Source organism: Equus asinus, chromosome 3, assembly GCF_041296235.1.
Source record: "Equus asinus isolate D_3611 breed Donkey chromosome 3, EquAss-T2T_v2, whole genome shotgun sequence".
NCBI lineage: Eukaryota > Metazoa > Chordata > Mammalia > Perissodactyla > Equidae > Equus > Equus asinus.
This window is the reverse complement of record NC_091792.1, coordinates 62,879,811-62,900,764: the sequence shown is the minus strand read 5'-3', so window position 1 is coordinate 62,900,764 and position 20,954 is coordinate 62,879,811. Positions and strand designations below refer to the sequence as shown.

At 40.1% G+C, this 20,954-nt stretch overlaps 1 protein-coding gene across 2 annotated transcripts in view; it reads right to left on the bottom strand.

Moving 5' to 3' along the window:
* KIF13B (kinesin family member 13B) overlaps window positions 1-20,954 on the bottom strand; it is a 183,157-nt gene that overhangs the window by 40,001 nt on the left and 122,202 nt on the right. For both annotated transcript variants that reach the window (XM_044766906.2, XM_070505112.1), the window contains exons 25-35: window positions 16,875-17,021; window positions 16,235-16,264; window positions 14,688-14,787; window positions 14,005-14,131; window positions 13,183-13,238; window positions 11,154-11,278; window positions 9,426-9,602; window positions 6,374-6,466; window positions 2,767-2,919; window positions 1,640-1,717; window positions 7-60 (exon numbers count right to left, since the gene is read on the bottom strand). In XM_044766906.2, coding sequence (XP_044622841.2) covers window positions 7-60; window positions 1,640-1,717; window positions 2,767-2,919; window positions 6,374-6,466; window positions 9,426-9,602; window positions 11,154-11,278; window positions 13,183-13,238; window positions 14,005-14,131; window positions 14,688-14,787; window positions 16,235-16,264; window positions 16,875-17,021 — 1,140 coding nt within the window. The remainder of the gene's footprint in view (window positions 1-6; window positions 61-1,639; window positions 1,718-2,766; window positions 2,920-6,373; window positions 6,467-9,425; window positions 9,603-11,153; window positions 11,279-13,182; window positions 13,239-14,004; window positions 14,132-14,687; window positions 14,788-16,234; window positions 16,265-16,874; window positions 17,022-20,954) is intronic.

Here is a 20,954-nt window from a genome sequence, read left to right as displayed (position 1 = left end):
ACTTACCTTGTTGCTGCCTAGACTGTAGGATGGAATAAGATCTTGTCGGCTACTGGACAACTGAAGAAGAAATAAAGAGGGGGATTAGTCCTTTGTGCGTGAAAGGACATAAATCTATGGTCCTGAAAACACAGGACTTTGGAAACCAAATCAACAGAATGTTTAAGGTGAATGGTAGCAGAGAGGTTGTCAAGATCAAAGTTGCAAACTAGACTTAGTGGCCTTTGGGACACTGCTAGGCACTTTTTTTTTTTTTTTTTTTTTTTGAGGAAGATTAGCCCTCAGCTAACATCTGCTGCCAATCCTCCTCTTTTGGCTGAGGAAGACTGGCCCTGAGCTAACATCCGTGCCCATCTTCCTCTACTTTATATGTGGGATGCCTGCCACAGATGGCTTGATAAGCGGTGCGTACGTCTGCGCCTGGGATCAAACTGGCGAACCCCTGGTCCCCGAAGTGGAGTGTGCAAACTTAACCACTGCACCACTGGGCCAGCCCCGGCACAATTATTTTTTTAAAAAATCTAATTGGTTATCCACAATTTTAAGATAGGAGGTCTATAAAGATCAGATCCAGTTTACACTGAGGCAACCGGCAGGGCCTGAGACAGAGCTGTTTCATTTGTTTCTCTCTTCTATTTACAGGACACCAGCTCACTGCTATTTTACGGAGTCCGGATCTTAGGACTCCTTTCTCTGGGTATTCATAGCAAATGTATACACACAACCTATTTTTAACCATAGGATTCCAAATACCAAATCTCTGCATAAATCAGTACATTTTAATACATCATCTTCTAAAGGAATGAGAAGATATTTACCTTGAATTACAGTGATATTTCTTAATGTCTGAGAATGTTCCCAGTCTTTCAGTCTCAGATCAACTGTGATGTCATCCAGTCTCTCAGGGGCCACGTGTCCCCTCCAGTTTATGTCCTTCCTACCTCTCACTGCCGTCTCTCACACACTAAGGCTAAGGGCCAGCTGCTCTTTATTACAATGCTTGTACCATGGTTTTTCTTGGTGTAAAATTCAGACAAAGGTGTAATATTTCTCATATCCACATCTCTAACAAAGTAAGTAAGGAGAGAGAAATCGCAGGGCAAATAGCATATTTCTTTTTGAAGAATTACCTGTATGCTTAATACGCACATAAATTATATCTATGTTTTAAAAAATAACAACAATAAACTTAAGACACTGTTAGGAAACAAACCTATTCTACTCATTTATACGACCCTGGATGGCCTGTAAGCAACTGAGTTTGTAAACATAATCCAGACTTCTCAACTTAAAAGTAATTCAGTTAAGCCCAGAAAATTCAAATGGCCTGCTCTAGGCCCTTGGCTAGTTTTGCTTTAGTTCAACACTCACTCACTGAGCCCCTGCAGTCTCTGTGCTGGACACTGCTGATAGAAAGACAAATGAGAACACGAGAGAGGTATCTGAGTGGACACTTCCCCTGTAACATTAGTAAGGACAGCGACAGAGGTACTGGGTGGAGAACGGGGGCACTTAAATCAGTTCAGAGAGGGAAATGATACCCGAGATGAGATTTAAAGGGTGCAAAAGGATTATCCAAGGAGAGAGGAGGAGGAGAGAGATGCCCGGCAGAGCACAGCAGGGGGCTCCATGGACTCACTCTGTTCACGTTAGGAGAGCTAATGCTCCTCCTATTCAGCTTCCCTTTTCCCGTCAGCTGTTCCTTCACTGCAACTTCCTGCAGTCAGAAGATACGCACAGGAAAAATACACATTAGAGACACCCCCCCAAAGCATACTGTCTGAAGCAGGCTTTGAGAGCTACCGTCCACACACAGACATTCGTAGTTCTTTAAATAATAGCTGCTACTTCATAGGACAGAATGACCCAGTTGCAGTCACTGTGGAATACTCGAAGTTGATTACACAGCTGACAGGTCACCTGCAGCATTCTTTCCTTTATCTACTGATGGCCCCCCTGGCTGGCTGGAAGGTAGTCCCCGGAGAAAGACACTGAAGATTAGACCTTTCACTTTTATTTTTTATTAGTGTCTTTGGTTAAAAAAAAAGTCTCAATATTGCTAAGTAAAGTGAGGTTTAGGTTTCTCTGAGGACTAGGTTTACTGCTGGCATTTTCATTATCCCTTCTAGAGATCCACTCTAAGCGCTAGCAGGCATGTCCAGCAAAGTAAAGAAGGGCCCATTCTGCCTCATGACCATCTATTTCTTCAGCGAGAGTATTACCCAGTTTCAAGAAATTTTTTTTCACTTTTTTTTTTTTTTTTTTTAAGATTTTATTTTTTTTCCTTTTTCTCCCCAAAGCCCCCCGGTACATAGTTGTGTATTCTTCGTTGTGGGTCCTTCTAGTTGTGGCATGTGGGACGCTGCCTCAGCGTGGTCTGATGAGCAGTGCCATGTCCGCGCCCAGGATTCGAACTAACGAAACACTGGGCCGCCTGCAGCGGAGCGCACGAACTTAACCACTCGGCCACGGGGCCAGCCCCCAGTTTCAAGAAATTTTTAAATAATTCTTTAACCAGCAAGAGTTAAATATTTTCTTCCACTACCTCAAGGCAACCAGACACCACTTAAGTGTCTTGGAAAAAGTAACCTTCCCAACGTAGCTTCCGCATCTTCCAAGACTTAAGCGGCAAGACTAATCTAAGCTAACACGCTCCAGTTAAACAGATGGTTCAAAAGTTCAGACGGAACAACACTGTGAATTGCAGACAGTCACACCCAGAAGCAGTCTGGGTGAGCACCGCTGTGTCCAGCTCTGAGGGCTGACCTGGCGAAGACGATCCAGAGTGAGGAGATTCTCCACAGCCAGCACGCTTCGGAGGTATTTTTCAATATAAGCCTCTGAGTCAGCAGAAGCCGTGTTTTCAACATTAGCTGCCATTCTTGCTAATGTTTCTCGCTCCTCTACTCCCTGGGCATCCTGGAGAATGAAAAGTTGTACATTAAAATTAAGTACATTGCAGAGGAAAACATTATAAAAGCTTCTTGATCTATACAAAGACACACCCACAGCGTACTGAACTAACAAACGGGATGTATTACAAAATCCCATTTTAAAATCAGCATTTGGAACTCAAATGCATTTTTCCACAGAAATCATGGTATAAATGGTGGTTAGGTTAACTTGAAAGGCTAGTTAAACACAGCATAGCTGAAACACAGCACATTCTCAACAAAACTGTCTCTACTCTATTTCCATTGCAAACAAAAACATTACCTGTTAGAAAAGATTTGGTGGGGTACCTGAACCCATAACAGTTCTTCAGGAACCTATCTTGAAGGCCAGAGAGAGGAATGAGCGGCCTGAGCGACAGCCAGATAAGGGGATACGGGTGGAATTATAACAACCCCAGTAGGAGGCAGACGCAGGTACAGAGAGTAAGAGGGGAAAGAAGTGCTCGCTCGCTTTCAACCTTTTTGCTGAGAAGCCTAGCACAGGCTACATATTCAAACTGTGGCAGCTTCTAAACTGGTCTCAATCCTCAACTCTGGAGCGGCAGAAGCCAAAGGCTCGGAGCCACCCAAGAAGAGAAGTAGCTAGGCAAGGCCGCACTCACAGTGCTGTCCCTTGGAGCCCACGACTGCTCCCCTGCCATGGGCTGGCCATGCACATAAATGGGAGAGTCACAAGTCAGGGAGGAACTCTGTGAATGTATTTTAATTATTTCAAGCAAACTTGGTTCATAACAAATTACTCTTCTCAGGGAAAACCAGATACTTTAGTTACTTGTGCATTTATCATAATAATGTCAAAAACTACAAAACATATATCCATATGCCACTGAACCTTAAAAGGCCATCAATTTCAAGAAGAAACATTATTTTACATACCACTAAGGAGAAAAAAAACTCTGCCAATTAATTTTAAGATATCGTCAATTATAAGACACATTCTCACTTCAAAAGTATTTTTAAAAATTTAAATTTAATTTTAAATTAAATTTAAATTTAAAGGGAAAACTTGCATTTTAAAGAAATGTATATACCCATGTTACCCACATCCCTATCAAGATATAAAACTTAGACAGTTCACTTATGGCCTTCACAGTAACCCTACTCCTCCCCCAGGGCAAGATAACTTCCTTCGCCATAGATTAGTTTCACCTGTTTCAGAATTGTGCACAAACAGAATCATACTCTTTTGTGTCCAGCTTTGCTCACCATAACAATTTTGAGATTCAGTCAGAGAGTTCACTTCATTGTACAGCTGAGGGATACTCCACAGTATGGATATACTACAATCTGTTTATCCATTCACCCACTGATGGATGTTTGGGATGTTTCCAGTTTGGGGTTATTTTAAATTAAACTGCTACGAATATTCTTATGCAAGTTTTTAAGGACATACACTTTTATTTCTCTTGGGTAAGCACCAGAAAGTGGAATTACTGGGCCATGGGGTAGGTGTATTTTTAACTTTATAATCAACTGCCAAATAGTTTTCTAAAGTGACTGTATCATTCTATACTCCCACTAGCAATGAAAGCGTTCTAGTTGTTAAAAAAAGAAAGAAAAGGAAAGAAAGGCCAAAACTGTCTCTTGTTGCTCTCTGGCCCACGACCGCTGACTTCTTTTGCCACCAAGCCCTCATAGCTTCTGTAGTCTGGAACACAAAGAACTTTTGGGGGCTTTTCATGATGAAACCTAGCTCCTTAAGGGATCTTTTAATTTTGTTTTTAAATAAAAAATAAAGTGTACTCCTTACACTATAAACTTTAAGCCTCACTTTTCCTTTTTCTTCATCATCAGGATTTGATAATGTGAAACTAACACTTGCTAACTTAGACGTTTAGCTAATTATTAACAGGTCGCTCAGTCACATGAGGCTACACGTTTATCTTTCAGCTGATTCCCCCACATTTCTTCCCTTTGAAAACCATATGACCTGAAGAATAAAAGCACTTTTAAAGAGGATAAGAAAACTCTAAATGGGAGGGGAGGAGAGGAGGGAAGATGAAAAGACAAAAGGAAAAACTGGATAGTTCACAATAGCTGTCATTGTGTCTCAACTGCATTCAAACCATTTATAGAGTTAAGATCTGAAACAACTAGAAAAACACATAAAACATTCAGATACAGAGAATAAACTAAGTCTCTAGCTAAACATGCAAGTACATATACGAAGAGTAATTTATTACAGACCCTAGATTTTACAGCTAGTCTAACTCTGAAAACAGGCATAATTTTTCAATGTTCAGCAGGTTCCAAATTAAATAAACAGTTAATATTTACTATGTAAGTCTAACACTTTGAAGATCCAGGAAAGAACAAATTATTTGACATTATTTGAGAGGAAAAAGTGTTTTACAATACAAGACATCTAAAACAAGGCCTAAGTACTGTGTAGTCTTTTTACTCTTCTAAAACCTCGTCTCCACATTAAAATATATATCGTCCACCCATTGTTCAAATACTCAACAGAATCACTCAATAAATACTGAGCCCGCAAACAAAGAGAATAATGCTGACGCTGACGGTGTGGTTAGGAGGGAGCAGCCACTCCCAAGGCCCACATTCCCATTCTCCACCCCAGGAAAGCGGTCTGTGCCTCCTCATTCACTCCCCGACTTTGGATGGTGAGTGTGGCAGAAGGAACTGCTCTTCTTTCTTTTTTTCATAGAGTTCTTTTCTTAGAACCCTCACTTCTCCTACCCATGTAAGGAAGGCCTCGCTTACCAGCTGTGCCAATGACCAGGTGACTAAATCTGTCTAAACCGGGGATTAAGTATGAGGAAGCAAACATAAGCTACGTCCTCCAGCAGGCTTCTGTCAGAGGGATTTTAAACTCCATTTATTTAATTCCTGTGAATATCTCAATTAGTTCAGAAAGAGAAATAATAACTATAACAATAATAGTAATTAAAATTTATTTTTAGCATGGACACAACAATTTGTATATGCTGTCTCATTTAATCCTTAAAAACAACCCTGTACAGGAGGTATCGCTAACCCATTTGACAAATGAAAAATTTAAGCTCAAATAACTTACCCAAGTTCACGTCACTAAGAGGTGACAGAAACAAGATTTCTGTTGATTCCAAAATGAAACCCTGAATCTCTATGTTACGCTATGTTGCCTCCCTTCAAGGATTACAACATTGTTATCTTGTGTCTTCTTCTATGAGTAAAAAGGTGTTGATTTGCTTTTCAAAAGTTCATCTTTAACAAAATACTAAAAGCAGAACCTTTAAAAGCACAAGTGCATTTTACTATGAATCAAGTTAAAATTAGGAACGACGTCTACAAACCTATGGCATTTCCCTAAATACACATTTTTATTTAATACGTATTTCTTTGGTAGGGACTTTTCAGGGAGTTGGCTCTATTTATATGTTTCTTTTTAGTAAATTCAAATTTCATATGATCCTTCTTACCTCTGGAATATTGGAGACAATTTCAAAAGTCACTCCACAGCCAGGAATAGAACTTCGATGTGACATCTTTTTTATGAGACTCTGAGCAAAACCCTAGAGAAAAACAAAATAGAAGATATGGTTTCCCACCTCAAAAACTGACAGGTTTTTTGATTGTTTGTCTTTTTTGGTGAGAAAGATTTGCCCTGAGATAACATCTATTGCCAATCTTCCTCTTTTTTTGGCTTGAGGAAGATTAGCCCTGAGCTAACAACACCTGTGCCAATCTTCCTCTACTTTGTATGCAGGACGCCTCTACAGCATAGCTGATGAGTGGAGTAGGTCCATGCCCGGGATCCGAACTCATGAACCCAGGCCACTGAAGCGGAGCACAAGGAACTTGAACCACTTGGCCACGGGACTGGCCCCAAAAACTGAGTTTTCTTTAACAAAGAGACAGCATAAAGCTTGCTGCATTCACTCCAACCAAAAAGAAACAGAGCATATTTCCAATAGAAGCAAGATGAAATCAAAATCACTAAATACAGGTTCCTCAACTTCCTCTTAGTGCACAAAACCAATTAGATACCTGCCATGGGACAGGTCCTATATGCAATATATGAAAAGTACAGACCCTAAACTCTGGAAAGCAATGCTAGATATCTGGTTCAACTCTGCTTAAAGGCCACAGAAATAAGCCTGTTGACTTCTACACAATAAAATGACCTTCCAATGAAGATGTAAGCAAGGACTGTTGACTCTTACACTTTTTTTTTTTTTTCAGCACGATGGACATCTTGCACCATGAATATTGACAAGTTCAGGCATTAAATTCTTGACCAAAGCAGGATCGTTATGAAGAATGATTTAAGAGTGCATGGTCATTGTTTATGCTGACTGCGCTCTTTGCACAGTTAAGAATTGAACTGTTGAATTAATGCATAGATGACTCATTTGAAGATGCTGCTAAGACTGAACATCCTGTAGAGGTTGAAGAGAGCAGGGATGAGGGCAGAATGCAATTGGTGAATAAAGATAAGAAGAAGAGAGAACATTAAACTGATGCTGAACCTTTTCCCCCGTGCAAAAGGGAAGTAGGAAATATGTGAAAACTCCCAAAGAAAATAGAAAACTCAAGGTGTTTGGTCTTAGAAGTACATATTCTCACATTCTTACGTACTAATTTCTTTCCTATTCAGTGACCTTTAGTTAATTTTTTAAAAGATTTTACCCTCTTAGAATGCAAAGAAACACATTTCATCCCTTTGCTCTCTCACTGTTAGCCTGGCAAGGTGAGCCACTGCAGTTCTGTCAAAGCACAGCTGCAGGTGGCGGGGGCAGGTCTGGGCGCTGTTCTTATCTTACTTTTTTGTTTTCTTTTTGTATGGAATTATAAAGCTGACATGCATGTATTAGGGTCAGAAGGAAGTCCCTGTTCTTGCTATAAATAAGCAATTTTTAGGAATAAAATATCTGAAAATGGGAGGGAAACTGGCATACCCTACAATACTATCATTTCATTCAGTATCAGTCAGATATTATCAAATCATTTCAACCCGGGGAAAAATGCAGCAACTCCTTGTCCCTACAATAAAAAATAAATTTAACTGCTGCGCCACTGTGCCAGCCCCAAAAAATAAATTTAAAACAAAACCAAAAAAAAGACAAAAAACAGAAGAAACCTGGTGACCCCACAGTGCACCCCTTCTGTTAAGGACTCTGTGGGGCTGGCAGCTGCACCAGGTCAGTCTCAGCGCCCGGCAGCCACAATCTCTAGTTCTAAAACGGCAGGTAACTCTTCAAAATGCTCCCCAAGAGCAACGTGGCTTTTTCAGTCTCTTAAAGACTTCCGAGAAAAAAGTGAATAGGAGACACACCATCCACATCTATAGCTAACCCGATGACCTGGATTTTATTGATGTTGGATTGCCAAGTTAAAGAGCTGCAATTTTAACAGCATTACCGCCAGTCTTCATTTCAAAGATTGATATCAGTGTGACATTTAGAACTAAAGATTAATTTTTAAGGGTGGAGATTACATCTAGGACTCTGTCAACCATGACTCTGCTCTTTTAAATGAAAAGATTTATTTTCATCTGTCCTGGTTTTAGTCTGCGTATTGAGAAGACCTCACAAAAGTGAGCATGGATTGTTAAAAAGAACCCCTAGAATCAACCTCCTAAATCCTCTGTCCGCAAAGCCTTTAAGAGAAACAGTTCATATTCTTACCCAGAAGTTTTCTACCAAACTCATCCATATGTCACAAGGTCCTTCAGAATCTAGCTGCAACTATGCTGACAGCGCCGCCTGGGCGTCTGTAGCACACCCTCCACACCATGTTGCTCACGCCCCAAGCCCGCCACGCCCTTTCCTTCCTCACCACCTCTGCACGTGGATTTCCTCCTCCCCACCGAGCAGCCAACTCCTCCTTCTCTGTCAGCCAAACTCCCCATCTACAAAGGAGCTGCTCACATGCCACCCTGCTCTCTGCAGCCTCCCCGGACTTCCTTGGTCTGAATTCTACACTCTCCCGCCTGCAACCTTCCAGCACTTGGTGGACACCTGCATCACAGCACTATCACAATAAGAAGAGATGCCTGTTTAGACATCTACACATGCCAGTGGACACTGGCCCTTCAAGGATGCAGACTATTTCTTATTTTTACCCCAAAGCTTGACAGAGTATACTGTCCAAATATATAAATCAATGAATTAGCAGAGATGACTGAAAGGAAAGAAAGGCATGGAAAGCGAAGGGTAAGCAGCACAAACAACAGCTACGCCGCAGGAAATCTTCTCATCTTGTAGGACCCAGACAAAAAAGCAAAAACAGTGAACTTCACCTTGACAGGGCTCTGTGGCACCCAAAAGAATGGCTGTAATTTGTGAATGTGTAATAAAAAAGATTCAGTGTAAGAATTTAATACTGTCTAGGAGGAAGTCAGGATGACACGTTCTGGGATGAAAGCAGCCAGTCTGGATAGGAGGGCAGAGCAACCATTCCACGGCCCTGCCCTCGTGCTGGACCTCAAGTTGGTTAAAGTCATTTCTTCAACTAGGATTAATGACTCACCTGCCGGCCGTGAACATTGACACAGATTCGTTTGCGTAAGACCAGCTGCATGTCAGCCGGATGGCTGAGCTGGACCGTCACCCGCACAATGAGAAACACTCGCTCTTCCGCAGGTGTGCCCTTACTGAGCTGAGGACAACTGTGCACTGCAGAGTCCCAAGAGGCTTCTGCTTTCACCTGCAGAGAAGACAGAAAGAACATGCTTCCATCACCCCTAAAAGCCAAATCGCTCACAAGGAAACATCCTGCCTTAGGCTGGGAGCCGGACATCCAGTCACGAGTGCTGTTCTACTGGGAGAAGTGCCCTGAAGGACTGTGGAATATGAAGATGTGGCCTCACCCGCCTAGCCCGGGAGTACAGTGCATAATGTTCCTGGCTGGCTGGCTTTAAAATTTTTTTATTTTGAAAAATGCACAAACATAAAGAAAACTTGCAAATTCAGTACAATGAACTCCTGTACATCTTTCATCTAGATTCATCAACTGTTAACATTTTGCCACTTTTCCTTTCTCTTTCTCTTACTCACAACACATACACAGATTTCTTTTTTTTTCTTGCAGAACCGCTTCAGAGTAAGTTACAGACATATAACTCTACATTCCTAAATACTTCAGCAAGTATCTTCTAAGAGCAAGGACATCCTCTGACCTAACCAAAGGACCATTATAATGTTTAGGAAATTTAACATCATCGTAAGACTATTATATAATATAGAGTCCATATTCACATTTTCAATTGTTCCAATCCAGGATCACAATTCACATTTAGTTGTCATGTCCTTTTAGTCTGCTTTAATCTGGAATGGTGCCCCTGCGTTTCTTCATCACTCATGACACCAACTTATTAAAGAAAGTGCAGGCCTGCTGTTTTACAGAATAGACCACAATTGGGTATGTCTGATTGTTTCCCCACTATGAGATTCAAGTTTTACATCCATTTTTTTTTGCCAAGGAAGATTTGCCCTAAGCTAACATCTGTTGTCAATCTTCCTCTTTTTGCTTGAAGAAGATTTGCCTTCAGCTAACATCTGTGCCAATCTTCCTCTATCTTGCATGTATGTTGCTGCCACAGCAAGACCACCAACGAGTGGTGTAGGTCCATGCCTGAGAAGCGAACCCAGGCTGCCCAAGTGGAGCATGCCAAAGTCAACCACTAGGCCATGGGGCCAGCTCCCAAGTTTTGCATTTTAGGAATACCATTAAGTGACGATGTGTCCTTCAAAGTACCACATCAGTTTTCCTTCTTTAAAATATTTTACAATTTTTCCAATATTCTCAAAATTAGAAAATAAGCTCCTATTTTATACCCATTTGCTCAGAATCAAACGTTATCAAGTTTGCCACACTGGCTTCATCTATTCTTTTTTTCCCTTTTTAAAAGGTTTTACTAAAGAACTTCAAAGCAAATCCCAAACACTGTATCATTTTACCTCTGTGTACTTCAGTGGCATTTCCCTAGAGAGTGGACCCCGCTGACCTGAACTATGAGTCCCAACAGAGGTCCTTTACCTGGAAAGGAAGTAAAACTGCGAATGGACATAATCTGATGGTCCACTTCTTCTGGAAGTGGTTCCATTCTTTCTGGAAGTCCTAATGAAAGGTTTTCATTTATATGTCTTGAGAAATGTAAGCACTGAAATGATTACCTTGCTGATTGTTTCAAAAGGCTTATGGAAAGGTTACCGAAACTACTTTCCATCCAATCTTCCCCCGTTATGCTTTGTTTACCTCTCCATCATGATGTTTTACAATCTGCAGTTCAAAGAACTCGTCCTCTTCTTCCCCAGTAAGGGTAGCGTCCCATCCACCAGCTTCGGGGTCATCAAGATTATCCTGAGAGCTGAAATCATCAGCTAAAAGCAAAGAAGTTCCAATAAATAGGAAGGTCACTTTAAAGTACAACCTCTACCAGCTAAATTTCAATGTACTTAGTATTAAATTCTTCTGCCTCAAATTTCACTTGCTTTTGGCTCTAAAATCTTGCATGACACAGACGATGGCCATTAAACAGTTCACAGACCTTAGAGAAGGAAAGTGCCTCAAGAAATCATCTTATCCAATCTCCTACCTTTATGCCCTTATTTTACACGGAAGGCAACTGAAGCCTAGATACCCAAAAGGTTACTCAAGATCAGTCCACACATGTTAATGATAAGATTACAATCCAAATTCCCTATCTTTTAGTCCACTAAAGAAACAAGAAGTGAGAGAGATTCCAATTTTCTGACAATTAAGTTCAACAAAAGAACCAACTGGCTGCATGTGCTAGAGTTGCCCCATGGCCCTTTGGTTGTTCAGTTGCAAGCCTGGCCCTCCCAACTCCCTATCCATCTAAAGCTAGTAAATAGGAATCAAAAGTATCTCTTCCAGGGGCTGGCCTGGTGGCGCAGTGGTTAAGTGTGCACGTTCTGTTTCAGCGGCCTGGGGTTCACCGGTTCGGATCCCAGGTGTGGACATAGCACCGCGTGGCAAGCCATGCTGTGGTAGGCGTCCCACATATAAAGTAGTGGAAGATGGGCACGGATGTTAGCCCAGAGCCAGTCTTCCTCAGTACAAAAAAAAAAAGAGGAGGATTGGCAGCAGATGTTAGCTCAGGGCTAATCTTCCTCAAAAAAAAAAAAAAAGTTTCTCTTCTAGTATGTCGGCTAGGGTGGACTAATAATAGGCTTAAGGCTAAAGAAGGCTCTGATCATGTCTTGGAACATCCATACTAACAGGTCTTCTTTCAGCTCACTCTCTTCCACTTTCTTACCCTCCTAGACACACACACACACACACACACACAAACACACAAGCACTGCACCTACCTAGCAACCTAACATAAGAATAGAGCAGAGTCACCTTCAGTCTCCAAAGCTCAAGAGAACAACAAGGTAGGACAGAGTACTGTGGCAATGCATTAAAACCCGATCAGGTGGACAGACAGCGGGAGTGGCTAAGAATTCTTCTCTAACTCTGTGTGCATACAAAAATCTTCCAGATGTCTAACTAAGCCAAGTGGCACAAGAAGCTAAATACCTCAGATGTTATAGCTCACTTTTAGCCAGGTGGAAGAAAATCATTGAGGACACGCAAACTTGTCATTTAGGAGAGTTAATTTTAATACAGAGTTCTTCTACAGATGTTTTAGGAATTTAACTGCTGACTTTTAACTTATTTTTAGCTCTTTAATCTACCTTTTCATTTTTATTTTCCCTCCTTAGACAGAGTATATGTAAAACGTAGCCACATCCAAAATATTTTACAGGAGGGGAAAAAAGTCAGGAAAAAGTGACAGTTATTAAAAAAATAGGCAATGCAGGGATAAATGGCACAAGAACTCACAGAAAAAGTGAGAAATTCATTCAGTAATGCTAAGAAAACACCAGATAAAAGAAAACCTGCTACATAAGCATCACTAGTTATCAGTCGTTTCCAGAGAGAAGTCTTTCCCTAACAAAGAAGGAAATATTTTACCTGCAGGAAAACATTACTACCATCCTAAACTGATGGGAGAACAAAGTATCCACACAGCACCATGAGTCAAAGAATGAAATGTGAGCACATATCATGATGAAACATAACTTTACTCTTATAAACATATTATTCTTAACAGAAAACTCATTCTTTGCAAGGATCAGAGTCCTTTGGCACACATAAAATGGATCCTAACCTAAGGCTTACAGAATTGCTTGACTGCATACTTTGCTAGAATCTAAGTGTTACTTGGACACTAATTTGTCAGAGGTAAGCCTCCAGAAGGCGCCTCCTAACTTACCATTTAAGTCAAGGAATATAACAGGAATGTGTGTTTCCATCCCAGGAATGGGGGTCCTAAAACATAAAGAACAAATGGCATCTCAAATAAAGCAGACTTTCTCCGCACATGTACTGTGAGACACAGCCTTAATAAACATTCGGATCTATGACAGGTCAAGCCCGCAACAACTGTGGGCATCGGGTTTGCTACAGTTTCACATTAGAGAGGCCACAAAGACTTAACTGTAACGACTGCCTCTCTTCACCACTGCCCTCGTGCATAATTATCACACACTCTGACGCTGGAATTCAGTCTGCTAAGACCCATATACCTGTTCATAATTGAAGCTCCCTTGTTTAGACTTACTTTCTTATAAAATTACATACCTAAGAGCCCCATATGGCATAATGTACTATTTGTACTTTCTCTAAAGTGGCACAGAACATTTGCTGACAGCACAGTTTAAGTCAGCACCAAAACCAAAAATTCCTGGACACGCAATTTTATTATGACCAAGTGGTCTTTTAAGGGAACGACCCAAGAAATTAACATATTAACCATTTTTTTTAAATGCTAAGTACAGTGGTACTAAATATTGATTTAGATTCTCAGAAATCTTAATCACTTGGGCCAATAACAATATTATTGCCTAAAACAGAATTTTAGGCCATAGTTATTCTAACTCATGAAAATAATTTAACGCTTCCTCTAATTCAAACAACACTTTCCCATATGCTATGAGAAGTGTGCCATGAAGTGAAGCCTAGGCAAGATTAACAGAGAAAGCAGGCGGCTTAGGGAGCATTTAGAACTTCAGAAGACACAGGGCAGCACTCATACCATTCTGCTGGAGCCCCTGGGATCCCGCTGCCAGCAGAGGGCACCATCACCGCGTTCCTCTCCTCAGTCAGAGTCAATCTCATCTCTAGAAGCTGAGCTTCACGGTCAGCATCATCCTCTGTTTTATCTAGAACATCAGAAATGAGGATCAAATACAGATCCTTCACTTGCTATTTACACTTTGTCCTGCATGCTGACAGGACAATTTCAGTTACTGAGGGTTCACTAGGAACTTATTACTTCCCTAATTAATGAGAAAAAATTCATGATAAAAAACTAACTATAAGCTAGAGAGGTTGGTGTACGTTTCAGAGAGGCCATCTTCAGTTCACAGAAGGCCTACAGTGGAACAGCACTTGAATCATTTCTTCCAGAGTCAGAGGATTCAAGTGCTTTTGGACAAGAAATCAAAAATGTTAGTACCCTTCCTTGAGTTATTTTTGAGACACAACTATGTTAACAACTTTACGTTCTATGTTTTCTCTTTATTGGGGAGGGGACCTAGGCAAAGACATTATTACAACTGTTCTTTTGAAAGGATATGATACAAATAAGTAACATTCCTTTGCTCCTATCATCCCCATTATTGATGTGTTCATATACTTTTAATTTATGTGGCTGCAAATAGGGATTAATTACGCACTGATTTGGGAGTAGCGAAACATTCAACCTGCTTTTCCTACCATGTTTACTGACAAGCTTTTGCAATTGTTGATCTAAGTACTCTTGACGTTTGGTTAACGCATTTAGCCATTTTCTACGTAGTCTCTCTAAATCCCGATCCTGGAAGAAAACAAGGGAAATTCTAGTGAATATAAGGTCAAGACAACATATCTGAAACCAATGCTCTATCTTACCTTACCCTAATATGCTTTGAAAATGTAAAGTATTATACACTAACATCTTTATTACTACCACTAGTTGACTCCAACCATTATTCAGAACAGGAACTTTCAGAAATGAAAGCATAACTGTTCCAGAGTAAGACAGTTTCTGAAAGGGCATTCTCTGATACCCAGGATAAGTTTCATTTCTATTGGCTCAAGGGGCAGAACTCCAAGCACTCGCAACTAAGATCTTTCACAGGGTCTCTTTGATGGATAAAAATCACAAACAATCATCTTCAAATTTACATCCCTTAGAACCATCATAAGATTCTTCAGATTTCTTAACTATAGCCTTCAACACGTTTCACTAGTCTCTGCAACAACACGACATGCTTCTCTACCTTGTATCTGAAGGTTCTTTTTGAGGCGGGTGGGATGCGAGAGGGAGCAGGGGGTATTATCAACAGACTAACAGTTCTACCAGTCAACACCTGACTGTACACCAATCTGACCTCATTTCCTTCTGTAATAAAGTTACAAGACTGGGTAGATCAGTGGAATGCTGCAGATAGAGTGTGTGTCTGGATTTCACTAAAGCACTTAACCAAATAGCTCGTGACATTCTTGCGGACAAGATGGAGAAATGTGCAATGGATCTGCTTGAATATAATCATAAACAACTGAAACATCACGTCTAAAGAACAGTGATTAATGGACTAATGTCAGCTTAAAAGAAGTCTCTATTGTTGTGCCATAGGACTCTGTATTTAACCCTATCTGATACATTTTTATCAGTGACTTATAGGAAGGCAGACATTTTTATCAAATTAGAATGATGCAAAACCAGGAGAGTGACTACAGTGGATGACATAATCAGGATCCACAGAGCTGAGACAGTTCTAAAACAATGACTAACACAATAAAACTTAAGAGACATAAGCAAAATCTTGCAGGAGATTAGGAAAGGGGGGGAAACCAAAAGCAAACCTAGATGACTCCAGGAAGTGAGGAAGGGAGACCTGGCTTAAAAATATGGAAAACACCTAGGGGGCTCGGCTTGACTGAAGCTCAGTGTGAGACGGCTCTTACACGGGAGAGGGCGGGCGAGACCCTTCAAGGAGAGAAAAAGTGCCAGGAAGAAGATCTGGAGAAATGGATCGGTAGGGAACCTGGAAGGGGTGCTCCAGGTTTGGGAAAGGACAACAGTCACAAATGATTTCCTACACTAAACAGAGTTTACTTTATAGTCTACGAAACACTCATTGTTAATTTGAGAGAAAGCAATATTTGAACCCAAATTAATTGTGTAATTATTAAGCAACAGTATAGCAAGACTCAGGAATGAGTAGTTAAGTCATACTTTAATCAAGCTTATTTGATGAGGCTAACACGTGTCTAATTACCTGGTAGCTGTCCATGTCCTCCTCTTCCTCCTAAAATAAAATATATATTATGCAGAACCAAAATAATTATCCAAGAATCAAGCCACACTAAATATCTGAATCTTTTCCCACACTTTATATTTCCTACTTTAATGAATATACTATTTCATCTCCCACCTACCCTCAGCCTCACTCTTGGTCTTACAGTTTTCAGGAAGTTGGAGTAAAACCTTGAGCTTCTTCTCATAGTATAGTGAAGAACATTCATTTGACCTTTTCGAGAACCAGTACAATACTTTGCCTGCTGGGTTTATAGTCCCACTCCCCAGGGGAAATCAAACACCTGCTGGCAAAGAGTCTTTACAAGCCAGCAGGGGGTTTCTGCAGAGAGGGTGGGTGATGGGGGAGGTAATCACTAGTTGGCACTGAGGAGCTTCTGAAGACTGAGAGGTTTAACCCTCAGTTTGCCAGGTACCAGGGCAAAACCAACAGTTGGTGCAGTGATTCCATAAAAATGCAATACACTAAGAAAGACACCAAAGGAAAACAAAAAGAAATACTGAAAGAATTGTTTGTGGAAGGCAGTTTTCTGACGGGTTCCACAAGACTCTCTTGTCTGCTTCGGTCTTTCAACAAGAACACAATAGGCAGAGGAACTTACATGGAAGAGCTCATGCATCTTGGGGGATCTGAGCGGTCTAACTTTGATACATCCAATGCCAACAGACAATATACATTCTTCCATCAATGGTAACGTCCCAGATTCCTGCACAGACTTCACTTCCACTTGGACTCGCCGGGACTGCCCCTGTATCACAGACAATTTTAAGAGTTTCTTTAAATCAGTTTGAATTCCAAAAATTTGGTTTAGAGAGACCCCTACAGGCTGATGTTGAGAAAAACGTTTAACTTTGGACACATCTCACTGTATCTTAAATGTTAAGTAGTAAAATACAAATTGAAAAACTAATCAGGAAAAATTACTTATTTACTTTTTAAGTAAATATAAAGACATAGAACAAATATATGGCTTACATATTTTTCCAAGAAAAAGAAAACATTCTAACAAAGGTAACACAAAAAGCTGGATAATAAAAAATGCTCAACTTACTAATAACCAAATAAATACAAATTAAAATAAGCATGATACACCTGTTTTCACTTACTAAACTAGGAATTATCTTCTAAAAAGGCAATTCCCAATATTGCCCAAAGTTTATGAAACAGCCAATTACATACACTGTTGGTGGGAATATAAATTGGTACGACCTCTCTGCAGGGCAATTTGCCTTAAAGATGTAAGTATCCTTTGACCCAGCAATCCAACTTTCTAGGAATCTTTCTAGACAAATAATAATACATACACACAAAATGTCTTAAAGCAATGTTAAGAACACAAAAAATTACATGCAAATTAAATGTATAATATTGATAACTGCTTACACTGCAATATTAGTCATTAAAATATTACTGTAGAACAACACACATGATATATTCTGAACCCAGAATATATAGTATGATCTACTTTTAAAAACAAGCAATTAGAGTTAGAAATAAAAATAATTACTACTATGCTGAATTCACTGCTCCAGTTCCAAAATAAAATAATTTTAAACCAAACTGTAAAATGAATTGATCAGAGAGAAGCTGTTCCCTCTTAAGCAGATTCTCAGAATAAATACTATGTGACTTTGAATATTTACAATGAAATAACATTTTCAAAGAAAATTCACAGTATTTCCAACTTACTGACTTCAAAGTTGGTTTATTAATTTTAGGAATGTAAAATAGAATTTGAAAAGTAAAATTTGAATATACAATTTCAAGTCAGTTACACTTCCTCTCTTCCATCAGATTTTAACTCCCAAGAGCCCTATATTACCAGGAAAATCAACTTAGGCAATGATTGATCCTATCAAGCTGGATTTGAAGAGATGGGTTACAGATGTCTTTTGATTTAATATTTTCCAAGGACTATCTATCATTTATTTCATAGAACGAGTACCTCAGAAAACATTTTAATTGTCTAAAATAGTTTAGTCATTCCAGTTAGCTACATTTTGTTTGTTTACTTTGCCTAAGACGGAAAATGACCTATTCTGAATGCATGCCCAAATGTGAAGGGTTACGTACATATGCTCTGGGGGAGGATTCCAGAGAAGGAAAGGGAAGAAAAGGAGGGAAAAGACCCAGCAACGGCTTAATGTTTCATAGAAAAGCTTTGAACAAGGATACTTTAACTGTAAGATTCAACTTCTTGTAACTGCTGATACTTGACTATTGTTTAACTACAAAGCCAGCAGTTTCATATGGTTAACCTAATCGGCCTTCCTCTGCCACTCTCCTGTTCAAGAACAACAGGTCCCAATTTTGGAATCTATTAAATTCAAATGAGCCTAGCATCGGAGGCCCTCTAGGAACCAGCTGCCACATGCTTCTATAATCTCCTCTATAACTGTTTTCCAGCTCTTCCTACATTTTACTTTCTACCCAAAGTTACCTAATCCCAATCTCTGTATCTTTATTCTTGCCATTCATATATGAAAAAACCTTTCCAGCCTTTACATGATTCTTTCAGCATCCAGGTCAAGAGTATTGTCAAAAGTATGACAAATATTTAAATATTCAATTTACACTAAAGCACAGAAAATTATCTGGCTTTGCCTTTCAAGAGATGAATTACTAAGGCAACCAAAGAAGATATAAATAGTTTTAACAGATGTTCAGAAAAAGATGTTCTTCACACCCTTAAGAGTCCTATCTTATGTATATATCTCATACTATAATTTAAACTAATTTCCTTTTGCTTTCAGATCTTTGTCCATACAAGAATGAATTTGCTAAAATTCATTTGCGGGGGTCAGAGAACAAGGGCTTATCACCTTCCTCTTCCTAAAACATTCAGAAACTTAAATACTTAAGCAAAATTTTTTTAAAACTGTTTTCAATATTTTGCTTTGAATGATTTCAACATTCATCTTCTAGAGCTAGTCTAATATTTTATTACTGTTCTAAAGTATGGAAACTACTATAGTATATAATAGTCTACCAAACGTTGAATTAATGTAAGGTATTACAAAAAAGAGTATTTCCAAATCTTATATGTAAATTCTATTAAGATATTCTCTCTCATCTTTAGTTGGCAGTGCAGCCACTTTACAGATCACAATCAGCCTAGGGTTGAGTGACAATTCCCACATAGTTGCTGTATTGATTTCTGGGAGGTATTCACACCTACCTACCTACATTTACTAAACACCTCCTGTGGTATCGTAGAAAGATACTTGGTCTTTGTCCTCAGTTCCTGGCACAGAGCTCCTGAAACTCTTGAAACAATGAGGTAAGTGAGTGATTAACAGTGACAGGCGCATCTTTTAATGACACGACTTTTAATCTGTTGACTCTCGGCAGGCCCTTAGATAGCTTCAGGTTGGGGGCTGATCATCAGAAAAGACCCAGGCTTGATTAGAAGTTTGGAACTTTCAGCCCCACCCCAAAACCTTAGGGAGAGAGGAGAGAGGAGCTGGAGATTAAGTGAATCACCCATGGCCAATGTTTTCATCAATCATGACCACATAAGGGAACATCCATAAAAACCTACAAATGATGGGGTTTGGGGAGGTTCCTGGTTGGTGAACAAATCGAGGTGCTGGGAGGGTGACACACCCCGCCCGAGAGGACACGGAAGCTCCTCACCCCTTGTCCCATACCTTGCCCTACGCATGTCTTCCATTTGGCTATTCCTGAGTTGTATTCTTTATAATAAACTGGTAACAGTAAATGAAGGGCCTTCCTGAGTTTTGAGAGTCATTCTAGCAAATTATCAAACCTGAGGAGGAGAATTGCGGGAACCCCTAACTTTGGAGCCAAGTCGGACAGAAGTATGGGTAACCTGGGGACTCGATACTTGCAACTGGCGTCTGAAGCAAGGGGAGTCTTGTGCCTAAGTCTGAGCCTGTAAACCTGTGGAGTCTGGAGCTCACTCTGGGTGGTTAGGGTCCAAACTGAATTGAATTGTAGGACACCTAGCTGGTGTGTCTGCAGAGAATTAAAGAATTAGTTGGTGTCAGCAGGAAAAAACACATCTCACCTCCCAGCACCAAGCACTGTGCTTCACATACTTATAATCTCTCTAACACTCACGCTAATCCTGCGAAGCTGTGTTATCATCACCTCCACTTCACACCTGAGAAAAGGCTCTGAGACGCTATTGAGCTTGTTCACGGATGGATGGGTAGGCCGTGGGAGAGCCAGAAATGAACCCCTAGCATGTTAGACTCTGAAGTGTTTGTTCTGTCTGCCGTGTGACATAGCTTCTGCTTGTTTTTATAAATATTCTGGTTTTTTGGTTTTTTTTTTTTTAAAGATTGGCACCTGAGCTAACAACTGTTGTCAATCTTCTTTTTCTTCCCCTCCTTTTTCTCCCCAAATGCCCCCAGCAGAGAGTTGTATATTTTAGTTGTGGGTCCTGCTAGTTGTGGCATGTGGGACGCCGCCTCAACGTGGCCTCATGAGCAGTGCCAGGTCTGCGCTGAGGATCTGAACCAGTGAAACCCTGGGCCGCTGAAGCAAAGCACGAGAACTTAACCACCCAGCCACGGGGCCTGCCCCTATAAATATTCTTTAAAAAAAATTTTTTTATTGAGGTGACATTGGTTTATAACATTACATAAATTTCAGGTGTATATAAATATTCTAATGCTGCTTGATATGTTTGTTTTATTTCCTACAGTTCAATTCT